This window comes from Bos indicus x Bos taurus, chromosome 2 (genome assembly GCF_003369695.1).
Source record: "Bos indicus x Bos taurus breed Angus x Brahman F1 hybrid chromosome 2, Bos_hybrid_MaternalHap_v2.0, whole genome shotgun sequence".
NCBI lineage: Eukaryota > Metazoa > Chordata > Mammalia > Artiodactyla > Bovidae > Bos > Bos indicus x Bos taurus.
The window spans coordinates 18065391-18078585 of NC_040077.1; the positions used below are offsets into that span (position 1 = coordinate 18065391).

The 13195-nt window shown below is 38.1% G+C and overlaps 1 protein-coding gene across 11 annotated transcripts in view; it reads left to right on the plus strand.

Moving 5' to 3' along the window:
• The window catches only part of TTN (titin), a 276227-nt gene that overhangs the window by 165002 nt on the left and 98030 nt on the right, over positions 1-13195 (plus strand). For all 11 annotated transcript variants that reach the window (XM_027556470.1, XM_027556566.1, XM_027556480.1 and 8 more), the window contains 17 exons: positions 138-416; positions 659-934; positions 1065-1204; positions 1728-1854; positions 1947-2210; positions 2654-2920; positions 3054-3317; positions 3407-3546; positions 3713-3839; positions 3958-4224; positions 4336-4602; positions 5539-5805; positions 5897-6036; positions 6446-6572; positions 7380-7522; positions 11286-11409; positions 12132-12398. In XM_027556470.1, the coding sequence (XP_027412271.1) occupies positions 138-416; positions 659-934; positions 1065-1204; positions 1728-1854; positions 1947-2210; positions 2654-2920; positions 3054-3317; positions 3407-3546; positions 3713-3839; positions 3958-4224; positions 4336-4602; positions 5539-5805; positions 5897-6036; positions 6446-6572; positions 7380-7522; positions 11286-11409; positions 12132-12398 (3486 nt within the window). The remainder of the gene's footprint in view (positions 1-137; positions 417-658; positions 935-1064; positions 1205-1727; positions 1855-1946; positions 2211-2653; positions 2921-3053; positions 3318-3406; positions 3547-3712; positions 3840-3957; positions 4225-4335; positions 4603-5538; positions 5806-5896; positions 6037-6445; positions 6573-7379; positions 7523-11285; positions 11410-12131; positions 12399-13195) is intronic.

Below are 13195 nucleotides of genomic sequence, written 5' to 3' on the forward strand. Positions count from 1 at the left end.
GAAGTGTTAACACAGTAAACCTCCGTAGCAATTTTTATTGTCCCTTAAACAAAATTTATTCCCAAGTTTTATCTCAATGAAAATATTGTATGTATTGAAAAGTCTCTGCCACTTCTTAATATCACAATTCTCCATAGAACTTCCCGTGCGTTTTGTAAAAACGCTTGAAGAGGAAGTCACAGTGGTCAAAGGACAGCCACTGTACTTAAGCTGTGAGTTAAACAAAGAACGTGACGTGGTCTGGAGGAAGGATGGCAAGATTGTCGTGGAGAAACCCGGCAAAATTGTGCCCGGCGTCATCGGCTTGTTGCGGGCTCTGACCATCAATGATGCAGATGACTCCGACGCTGGGACATACACAGTGACTGTGGAAAATGCCAACAACCTGGAGTGCTCATCCTGCGTGAAAGTAGTAGGTCAGTACTTCGGTGGGAAATAAGTTCTACTTACTATTAAGAAAAGAGAAGCGAGATCTTCAATTTCCAGTATCAGAATATCAGCAGTCTTACACCTTACCTAACAGGGAGAATATCAAATCATAGCAGACTAATTATGTCCAGTTTTGAGAATTTTTTGCTATTTCTGAAATTTACTAAGGAAGTTTTTGTATTGCTTATTCAGATCATAATTATCTTTTCTGACCTCTTTTATCATACAGAAGTCATTAGAGACTGGCTGGTGAAACCCATACGAGATCAGCATGTGAAACCCAAAGGGACAGCTGTTTTCACCTGTGTTATAGCAAAAGATACTCCAAACATTAAGTGGTACAAAGGATATGATGAAATCCCCTGGGAACCAACTGATAAGACTGAGATAATAAGAGATGGAAATCATATACACCTCAAAGTTAAAAATGCTATGCCAGAAGATATTGATGAATATGCAGTGGAAATTGAAGGGAAAAGATACCCTGCAAAGCTGACACTTGGAGGTATAAAAATCTTACCATCTATTCTTAAGTTTTGTATGTGCCCAAGGCAAAATAACATACACAGGTACACTCACAAAAGTGTCATTAGATTGTTTAACGCCTGATGGTTTTTCATCCTTTACCAATACAGAACGTGAAGTTGAATTGCTTAAGCCAATAGAGGATGTTACCATTTATGAGAAAGAAAGTGCAAGCTTTGATGCAGAAATCTCAGAAGTAGACGTTCCTGGACAATGGAAACTGAAGGGAGAACTTCTAAGACCCTCACCTGTGAGTAATTTCTTCTTTTAAGTTGTTAATCATATACACAAATGAACCTGTCTACAAAATAGAAACAGTCTCACAGACATAGAAAAGAGACTAGTGGTTGTCAAGGGAGAGAGGGGGTGTGGGAGTTTAGGGTTAGCAGACACAAACTATTATGTATAAAATGAGTAAACCACAGATCCTACAATGTAGCACAGGGGACTATATTCAGCATCCTGTGATAAACACTACATTGTAAGTCAACTATACATCAATAAAAAATATTCTATATGACTACATTCTATAACTGATTCTGACACTCGGATTTGGTTCAGTAATGATGGAATTATTTCTGGCTTCTAAAGTCTCAAAGAGGGGAAGAAATTTGATGCACTATTTGTAGACAGCTCAGCAATTTTTTAAAAATGTTTATGACAATGTACTTTATTTTCATTAGTAGTATTACAGTTATTTTATGGCTCTATAGACATCTGTATCTGAAACAATCTATCCCATTCAAATGCTAACTAAAACTATCCTTTTTCAGACATGTGAGATCAAGGCAGAAGATGGAAAACGCTTCTTGACTTTGCATAACGTCAAACTGGACCAAGCTGGTGAAGTTCTTTACCAGGCGCTGAATGCAGTCACGACTGCCATTCTGACAGTGAAAGGTATGGGCCTTTGGAACTCATGGAGTGGGCTCAACTTCATCTGACAGCCCCCTGCATTCTGAAAAGCCTCATTCTTAACGTTTGCCTTCCAGAAATCGAACTTGACTTTGCTGTGCCCCTGAAGGATGTCACAGTCCCAGAAAAGCGACAGGCTCGATTTGAATGTGTCCTCACTCGAGAGGCAAATGTTATATGGTCTAAAGGACCTGATATAATCAAGTCATCGGACAAGTTTGATATCATTACTGATGGAAAGAAACACATTCTTGTCATCAATAATTCTCAGTTTGATGACGAAGGAGTCTATACTGCTGAAGTGGAGGGCAAGAAGACCTCAGCACGATTATTTGTTACAGGTAAGAGCTGGTGAGCTCTGACTCTAACATCCTATAGTTAGGCACATGAATATCTGACTTTACATACAGAACATCAGGAAAAAAAAAAAAAAAAAAAGGAACACCAGGTTTTAATAGCTGTAAGTGACCATCAGCCCCACAACTTTATTTTCACATTGCCATCAAAACAAGCCCCTTAATTTTTTTTTAATGGAGGATAGATCCTTTTGAAAAGGTGACTCAATAAATGCTATGTGGAGGAGGGAGGAGGGTTCGGGATGGGGAACACATGTATACCTGTGGCGGATTCATTTTGATATTTGGCAAAACTAATACAATTATGTAAAGTTTAAAAATAAAATAAAATTAGAAAAAAAAAAAAAAAGAAAGATTCTTTTTGCCAGGGAAAGTGGAATATTTCTGAAAGTAAATTGTATTTCTGAGCATATTACCTTGTATTGCAGGTATAAGACTGAAATTCATATCACCTCTTGAAGATCAGACAGTGAAAGAAGGTGAAACAGCGACTTTTGTCTGTGAACTTTCTCATGAAAAAATGCATGTGGTCTGGTTCAAAAATGATGCCAAACTCCACACGAGCAGGACTGTACTCATCTCCTCGGAGGGCAAGACTCACAAGCTGGAAATGAGAGAAGTGACAATGGATGATATATCCCAGATCAAAGCCCAGGTTAAGGACCTCAGCTCCACAGCAAACCTGAAGGTCATAGGTAAATCTGACCAGCTATAACCAGAGAGCTGACTTTTGGATGGTGGGAGTGGGTAACAGTTAACATTTTGCAATGTGTAACCCTTTAATTTCACTTTGACGTTCTCTGATCATCTGCCAAATGTCCCTTACAGAGGCTGACCCCTACTTCACTGTGAAATTGCATGACAAGACAGGAGTCGAGAAGGACGAGATTGTTCTCAGGTGTGAAGTGAGCAAAGACGTGCCGGTGAAATGGTTCAAAGATGGGGAAGAGCTCCTACCTTCACCCAAACACTCCATCAAGGCAGATGGCCTGCGCCGCATCTTAAAAATCAAAAAGGCAGATCTGAAGGACAAAGGCGAATACGTGTGTGACTGTGGCACAGACACGACAAAAGCAAACGTCACTGTTGAGGGTGAGTTACACATAATTTCTAAAGGTACCCCATCTGAATCTGCGATTGCTTTGTTCAGTCATTCTTACAAAACTCTGTATAAATTTCAGCCCGACTAATAAAAGTGGAAAAGCCTCTGTATGGAGTAGAAGTGTTTGTGGGTGAAACAGCTCGCTTTGAAATCGAACTTTCTGAACCAGATGTCCATGGACAGTGGAAGCTAAAAGGAGAGCCTTTAACTGCTTCCCCTGTAAGTCGCAATGATCTGATCACATAGGTGGGGGTGGGGCGCTTGCTTGCTCAGTGGTGAAAGATGGGTACATTTCTGGTACAAAATCTCTTGATTATTTGTAGGAATAACCAGTTATGAAAATGATGTTTTTCTTTCTCTTTCCTCCTCACCTCACTCCAAACAGGACTGTGAGATCATTGAAGATGGGAAGAAGCATATTCTGGTCCTTTATAACTGCCGGCTGGACATGACAGGCAAGGTCTCCTTCCAAGCTGCCAATGCTAAATCCGCAGCCAATCTGAAAGTGAAAGGTACGTTCTGCTTGCCAGCCACCCTTTTGTATTTTCTTTGCAAGGCTTCCTTTTGAGACCCAGAACTGATGACTGGAAGCATATTCTGGCTTCATCCACACCCTTTTCTTTTTTTCAGAATTGCCACTTATCTTCATCACACCTCTCAGTGACGTTAAAGTCTTTGAGAAAGATGAAGCTAAGTTTGAATGTGAAGTATCCAGGGAGCCCAAAACATACCGTTGGCTGAAAGGAACCCAGGAAATCACAGGTGATGACAGAATTGAGCTTATCAAAGATGGTACTAAGCATTCACTGGTGATCAAATCTGCCGCTTTTGAAGATGAAGCAAAATACATATTTGAAGCTGAAGATCAGCATACAAGTGGCAAACTGATCATTGAAGGTAAGCATTCTTATCAAATAGGTTACCTTTAAACGCTTTTATTTTTATTCTTGCTTTTATATATCTTCCTTTAAGGATTGGAATTAGTAAATTGTTGTTTTTTCCTGATAGGAATCCGACTTAAATTCCTCACCCCACTCAAGGATGTAACAGCCAAAGAGAGGGAAAGTGCTGTGTTTACCGTGGAGCTGTCCCATGATAACATCCGTGTTCGCTGGTTCAAGAATGACCAGCGCCTGCACACCAGCAAGTTCGTCTCAATGGATGATGAAGGGAAGACCCATTCCATCACATTCAGAAACCTCTCTATTGACGATACCTCTCAAATTAAAGTGGAAGCTATGGGGTTAAGTTCAGAAGCCAAACTCACTGTGCTTGGTAGGTGCTTTTTTTAAAATTTAATTTTATTGTATTCATCAGAAATGTATGTAGTATCTACTGTGTAAAATCTTTCAAGTGTTAAATTGCATGAAAGCAATGCCTGCCCTTAAGAAATGACCACATACATTATTAGGCTTGTGTCTGAAATATTTTTACCTAAAACTATGAGGATTTTAAAGGAATAAAGACTCAGGCTCACAAAATAGCCAGTTTAAATCAGAATTAAAACTCAATTAATTATGGAGCCTTGTCATATTTAAAATTAGGAATATAAATACTTCCTCTCTCTTCACTTTATCAAAATTATTTCAGAACAATGTTTCTCAAGTCCCTAAGAAACACAGAACTTACGTCAATAAAGCTCATTGTTTTTCCTGGGCTGCTAGTCTCAGGCAGATTATATACGAAGTCTAACATGTATAATGACTATTAAAGGCAAACTATTAATTGATAGAAGAAAAACTAATAATGTGAACTGGAAAGCTTACAGGTAAACTAGTCATAAGAGATTTGCTAAGAAATTTAAAATTTAGCTGAATGATGGAGAAACATATAATCATTTGAAGCTAAATTTCATTGTGTCTTTCATACTACTGTTAATGAAATACTTCAAAATATAATATAGATTCAGTTCAGTTCAGTCGCTCAGTCGTGTCCAGCTCTTTGCGACCCCATGAATCACAGCACACCAGGCCTCCCTGTCCATCACCAACTCCCAGAGTTTACTCAGACTCACGAGATCTTGATAAATCCCAGGCATCAATTCCTTTTCTAACTTTTAGAGAACTTTTGAACATACATGTTAAGTGAGTGGAAGCATGGTACATTTTCTAAATACACCCAGACTTCTGTGAGCTGCCCCTTAAACTTCCCAAGAGATTTTTATCTCCTTAGGCGGTTAATGAATTTTTTTCAATTATACTTTACTTGCAGAGGGAGATCCATACTTTACAGGAAAGCTTCAAGATTACACTGGTGTAGAGAAAGAAGAAGTGATTCTACAGTGTGAAATTAGCAAAGCGGATGCACCAGTGAAATGGTTTAAAGATGGACAGGAAATAAAGCCATCTAAAAATGCTGTTATTAAGGCAGATGGCAAAAAGCGCATGCTAATCCTAAAGAAACCCTTGAAATCAGATATTGGACAGTACACCTGTGACTGTGGGACAGATAAGACCTCAGGAAAGCTTAACATTGAGGGTAAGGAAATTTCCACAAGCTTTACTCTTGAAGCTGTTGGAGTTATTTCTGCCAGAGGCTAATGACACATGCTGACCCTGCACTTTTCTAGATCGGGAAATTAAACTGGTGCGGCCCTTGTACAGCGTGGAGGTGATGGAGACCGAGACAGCCCGCTTTGAAACCGAAATCTCGGAAGATGATATCCACGCCAACTGGAAACTCAAGGGAGAGGCCCTGCTCCAAACACCTGTAAGGCTATTTCTGAACTTGTCAATGCCCAGAGGAGCTGTGTGAAATAGGAAAAGGACAGGAGAAAAGTCAGAGTGCACACAAGGCATTTAAAACATGATATCAAGTTCATCAGAACTCAAGCCAATGAGAGCTATTAGGGTCTATGAATGGGCTCAGATAGGCACACTTGCGTTATTTTTGATCCAGCATTGGTACAAGGTTCTAGATATTCTGTAAATGCTGCTAGTTGGTGTAGAATGAAGCAGATAAAATAAGTATTGCCATCATGAATAATATTTGTTAGCTTTCTCTCACAAAATAGTCACCTCAAGAGTTTTCCTCGTAAATTCCTTTAATTAAGGTATTTTATCCTCAAACCAAAATACCAAAGATGACTTCCTATGGAATCTTTCCTCTTTTGACACAGGAATGTGAGATCAAGGAAGAAGGCAAAACACACTTCCTTATTTTGCACAATTGCCGCCTGGACCAGACTGGAGGGGTGGATTTCCAAGCTGCCAATGTTAAATCTAGTGCCCACCTCCGAGTAAAACGTAAGTATTATGTCTTTCTGCTGAAAGTGAATCGTATACTCCTACAGCAACTGGATGTGAGTGAAATTAGTTAGATTTATTTAGTTAATTAGAAAACATTATTAAAGTATAGAAACTAGCTTTCTGGTATTTACTTCTTTGTCATCCTCGTATACCTGTGGTTCAAATTCTAAAGTTTGGAAATTTCATCAACCATTCTGTTTGAACCAAAGAAAATTAAGTCTCACACTCCCCCACTCCCTAATTCTTTCAAAGTAGAATATTCATAGAAAAAAGAGTCTAACTCAGAACTCTTAAAGACCCTTAAAGAAAATTTTCAAGTGGCTGTACAACTTTCACACAAAAAAGAAAAACTCTGCTGTGTGGGCATTTCAGACTCAGGAAGGGAGGCGGGAAGCATCAGGCTAACAGTTTTGGAAGGTGCAGAAGTGTTTATGGATTGGACAGGCTGTGTGATTGAGGGGCCCTTGTCCTCTCCCAATCAGAGTCTTAGTTATTTTGGAAGTCACATACCTTATGTAGCAAGAGGAACTCGATGCCTGGCAGAACAACAGATGCAGCACAAACTTCTCGCTGACCTTGCAAATCAGAACGAAAGGGCCCCTGCAGATAGACACCCACTCCCTGGCCACCTGCTCTCCCCTTCTCAGCACCAAGGGGCCATGTTCACATGGGAGTGAGAACAGCGGGCAGTCCTGTGGCTCTTTCCTCCTCGGAGAAAGCATGAAGATCAATAACTAAATCTGTATTTATCCTTTCGGAATTACAAAATGAGTCACCGGGAGCTGTTTCCTTCCCCTCGCACAGCCCGCGTCATTGGTCTCCTGAGGCCTCTGAAGGATGTCACGGTGACCGCGGGGGAGACCGCCACTTTCGACTGTGAGCTGTCCTACGAGGACATCCCAGTGGAATGGTACCTCAGAGGGAAGAAACTGGAGCCCAGTGACAAGGTCAGAGGCAGATGGGTGGTGGCCTTGCCTGCACTTCTTTCTCCCTCGGTTCTTTCATCTTGACATGCGTGCTCTTGTTCTGCACTTTCTTTCTGTTCCCTTGCCTCCCCTTCCCTTTCTTTTCCCTACTCAAGCATGATTTCTGTTGATGTTGTAAAGTGGGTTCTTCTCATTTTTGTCGGGTTTAACCTGATGATATTTCTATTGAAATGGAAATTAAATTTTAAGTATGATCAAGTTTTAGGTTTTTGCAGAAAAGGCAAACATTAATTAATGATCAATGATAGTTTAATTCATTGAAGACAGGAGGGATCAAAAAGGCTTTCTGATTTGCTGTGCAGTACAAGGGTACAGATTAGGTTTCATGGAGAATTCTCTCCATGCTATTTCGTGTTCTGCATATAAGGGGATTAAGAGGAGAGGATGGAAATTCCATTTCAGGCAGTTGATCAAGTAGTTGAGATAACTTCTGGGTGGATCTGCTCTTCAAGCATTTCTCCAAAGCTATTTTTAACCCTCAAGTGCTTTGAGCTGTGCAAATTCTGGAATGCAAATGGACTATTTAAAATGCACCCGATGGTGGTGGCAAGAAAGAAGGACTCTGTGATTAGCCACACGTATGAACAAATATACTTTAAGAAGTTTTAGGAGGTAACTAGCTTGTGGTGGGTATTGAGTATCGAGCTCAATATCCAAATTGAACTATGTATTTTGCTCCCTAAGACAACATGTGTTTAAATTATCTTGATAACTCACCATTACTTTTGAATTCTTGAAATAAAATATATAGAAAACATCCAATGTGTGTTGGAAATAAGCACAGGCCATTATGTCCCTTTTTTTTCCAGTATTTTTAGAAATAGTATCAAATGTGGCATCAAGTCTTCAATATAAATCAAACTGTTAAGAATTATAGGAATATAATTTAAAAGGGATTCAGTTTAATTAAGAGCCATAAAGTTGATTAAAGTATTAGAAGGAAAATGCCTTTGGACAACTATTCTTGAACAAAAATAGTAGTATTTTAACAAAGGAATTGAAGGGTAATCAGTTAACATTTATCTGGGAAACAAAATCTGCCTGCTATACAGACAGTAATGACCAGTTAATCTCCTTTGTTACCAAGGATAGAAAACAGTCATACATTCAATTTGCAGCAAGAGAATTAAGTTAAATGAGGAAACTGTCCTCACTGTGAGGTCTTCAATATATACTGAACTGGGTGATGAAGGCATCTCCACCTTCAAGTTTGCTTTTTCAAAATACACATTTGTCCAGTTAAGTGTGGTTTAATTGTTTCATGTCTAAAGGCAGAACATTGGTTGATTTTTCAAGATCCTTTCATGTTTTGAATAAAGGAACACAAGAGAAAGTGTTAGTCGCTTCAGTTGTGTCCAACTCTTTGAAACCCCATGAACTGTAGTCAGCCAGGCTCCTCTGTCCATAGAATAGTCCAGGCAAGAATACCAGACTGAGTAGCCATTCCCTTCTCCAGGGGATCTTTGACCCAGGGATTAAAACCTAGTCTCCTGCACTGCAGGCGGATTCTTTACTGTCTGAGCCACAAGGGAAGTCCCAAAGGAACATTGCTTAAGGACAAATGATATTACTCTTTTGCTACTACATATCTTTAGCTCAAATTAAGAGCTTTTAATTAAAAGATTAGTCTTATTAGTTCTAATGTAAAACTAGACCATTTTATTTTGAAAAATTTTTGGAGTATAGTTCATTTACAATGTTGTGTTAGTTTCAGGTGTACACATGATAAAACCATGTGTCAACAAATAAGATACATCTGTTGGTAGATTAGAACGGGAGATACTTTTAAAAATAGCCCTAAATCACAGCCAAATTTTTAAATGCACAATTTATACTGAAACATCATCACAAAAACAATCTTTGTCCCATTCAAGCACCATGTCCTTGAATAAGTAGCTGTGTCTCTAGAACATATCTTAATTTCTTTTTCCTACTTATTTTCCCTTATTTTGTTTTGGCTTTCCCAATTATTAAGGTAGTTATTTTAATAGCCCAGCTCTTCATTAAGGAAAAACCTTCATATGAAACCTTATTCCTGACTCTTTTCTTTATACCACCATAATAAACAGTTCTACTGATAAAAATGTTTACATTATTCTTAACTGTAAGTGAACTCTTAAGCAAAATCAATCTCTATGACAGGGCACAATGTCTTGAGGAATTTGGGATAGTTGAACTAGAAGAACCGCCAGTTGTCTTATAATTTACTGTCAAGATAGCTCTGTCTATAGCCTGATAATCAGTTGGCACAAGCCAGTTATGGGACCTAATTGCAGCCCATATCAAGCCAGTGTATTTTTTTTGACAATTCATTTTCCTACAGGTGATACCCCTTCAAACCACCTAAGGTTGCATTTACAACAATAATATAAATCAGATATTAACGGTAGTGGCAGCATTTGTCTTCATACTCTAAGATCGCAGTAGTCTCCTGCTTTCACTAGTTCTGAAGTCTCTTTATCCGTTTGTGCTCTGTGAACAATCATAGCTCTGTCTGATACCTGCTTTTCCCAGTCATAGGTGCAAATACATGACTTTGATATATGAAATGAAGAGCCAACATCTTCATTTGTGTTTTCTAACAAAATTAAAAGACTGTACAAATTATTTTACTTATGTTTAATTGCTAATTTAATCACATTTGGTTTGCAAATAATTGCTAATTTAATCACATTTGGTTTGCAAAATAGTTGCTAAATAAATGGGAAGAATTCTAGTTCATTGCAAGGCAAACACCTTGCATTTAGAACATAAGGTTTACTTTCAGCTAACTATATGTGATCATTTTTCTCCCTTCCTTTCATGATTTAGCTATTATAAGTTCTTCCTTTATATATGTAAACCCAGTAGTAAAATGGAGTCAAATATATATGTATACATATAAATACTTACACACATATAAATTCGCCAAGGCATTTCAACATAGAAGTCCTCCCTGTAATTATATAAAGGTAACTGCAAACTATACAAACCTAAAATGTCCTCAAAAGATTCCAAACTATTGGTTTAAATTATTTTCAAATACATATATGCTATACAAATTACTATAAAGCATTTTGGAAAGCACTATTTCAGACTCTTTACCTGAATGAACTAAATGTACCTACATATATGTGTGTGTGTGTGTGTGTGTGTGTATAGAGAGAGACAGAGGAATGTTATTTCATATATTCTTTTTTATTCCAGTTTTATTGATATATAATTGACATACAGCACTGTATAAGTTTAAAATGTACAGCATAATAATTTGGCTTATGTGTATCATGAAATGATTACCACAATGTTTTGTGAGCACTCATCTCATATTAAAGATAAAGCAAAAAATTTTGTCCTGTGGTTAAGAACTCTTAGGATTTACCTTCTTAACAACCTTCATATATAACATACAGCAATGTTAATTATATCTGTTATGTTGTAGTACATTACATCCCTAGTACTTATTTATCTTTAACAAGAATTTTCTACCTTTTGATCAGTTCATCCAATTAGCCTCTCCCCACCACCCCACCCAGCTAAACAAAGATCTGATCTCTTCTTCTATGAGTTTGTTGGGTTTTTTTGTTTTTGTTTTTGAACTATAATTGACCTATAACACTATATTAATTCCTGATACACAACATAGTGATTCTTATTTCTGTAGATTTCAAAATGATCACTGTGATAAATCTAGTTACCATTCATATATCCTTAAACTGAACTTTTTTTTTTCCCCAAAAAAAACTAGGTGGTTATGCGTTCAGAAGGAAGAGTTCATACACTTACTTTGAGGGATGTAAAATTAGAAGATGCTGGAGAAGTCCAACTAGTAGCAAAAGATTTCAAAACGCAAGCCAAACTCTTTGTAAAAGGTAATAATCACACAGCTTATTTGTTTAAAAACATGTATAATACAGAGTTTCATAAATAATGCCAACTCTTAACTATCTGTATATGATAAGTACCACCTGGTGGTCAGACAGTAAAGTGTCTGCCTGCAATGTGGGAGACTTGGGTTCAATCCCGAGGAGGAAATGGCAACCCACTCCAGTACTCTTGCCTGGAAAATTCCATGGACGGAGGAGCCTGGGAGGCTTACATACAATCCATGGGGTCACAAAGAGTCAGACATGACTGAGTGACTTCACTTCACTTTACTTCACAGATCTCTCAAATCCACCGAATATCAGAAAGGCTAATTTTACTTTTTGGCCTAACAAAATTAGACCAAAGTTTAACTTAAAAAAAAAAAAAAAAAAAAGCCAAACTTGGCTAGAATAGGTTTCACTGCCTTTTTCCATCCCACTGTTTTTATTGCATTCAGTAAACAGTTGGAGGAAATCTCATTATCAATGGGTACCTATCACTCTCTTAACCAAGAGTTGGCTATTATTTCCTTGTTGTTTCATATTCTTTGCTTTTCCTCTGTATATAAAAATAATGATGAAACATCATTATTAGAGGAAAACATCCAGGTGGAATCAAAACTTACAAATGAAACTTAAAAACAGAAAAGCCCTCGAGATACAAGAGGAGAATTGAGGAGGTGCTGAAACTCTTGGAGAAGTTTGGCTAATTAGTATGATTCTTTCAGAACCCCCAGTTGAATTCACTAAGCCTCTTGAGGACCAGACGGTCGAAGAGGAAGCCACAGCGGTATTGGAGTGTGAAGTATCCCGAGAAAATGCTAAGGTGAAATGGTTCAAAAACGGGACAGAAATTCTCAAAAGCAAGAAGTATGAGATTGTTGCCGATGGTAGAGTCAGAAAACTTATTATACACGGCTGTACCCCAGAGGATATTAAGACATACACTTGTGACGCTAAGGATTTTAAGACTTCTTGTAACCTGAATGTCGTGCGTAAGTATTCTTCTTACACAGGACTTTTCACTTGTAACTCTTTGATAAGAACAACAAAACCACTTTTTGCATGCCCTTCTTGGCCTAACTGCATTTCTTGGAGACTTACATTATTGGTACTAATGTAACATGATCTTTTATGTGTTTAAAAAAAGAACTGTCCTTCTGCTATATCTGGTCTGAGAAAGGCAGAGTGATCACTTTTTGCTATGCTTCTCACTGAGTAATGAGCAGATGTGCTCTTTGCCTATGTGGAGTAAGCCTACTGCAGGAATATCCCAATACAGATAAGGACAATTTAAACTTAAAAAGACAAGAAGGGAGTCAGAAAAAAAAAAAAAAAGGAAAGGAAATGAAAACAAGTTCCACTTGGAAGGAAAATGAATTCTCAGGTGTGAGAAACCACTAGAAAATGAGCTTGAAACTTCAGTTTGAAAAGGAGCACCCCAGAGGTCTGCTGTAGTGTGATAAAACCCATTCACATAAAGCTGTCTCTGAGAAGAAGAACGGAAAAGAAGATGGAGTGGAGCCTGGATTGAGCCCTATAAGTGAAGAGAGCACTAATGGTTTTTACCCTTATTTCTTTCTCTGGTGGAAAATATAACATCTTTTTTCAAAATGCCACATGCTGGCTCATTTTTTTCATTCATTCATTGGTCGAGCGGTAACTTTTTTAGACTGTCTTTATTTTTGTGTAGTATTTGCTATTTACTCACCTTAAGATATGTGGGCACCCCCCACACACACCCCTACCATGCCTAATCCATCAAGCTTACTTTCTGCACTCTGCAAACTAG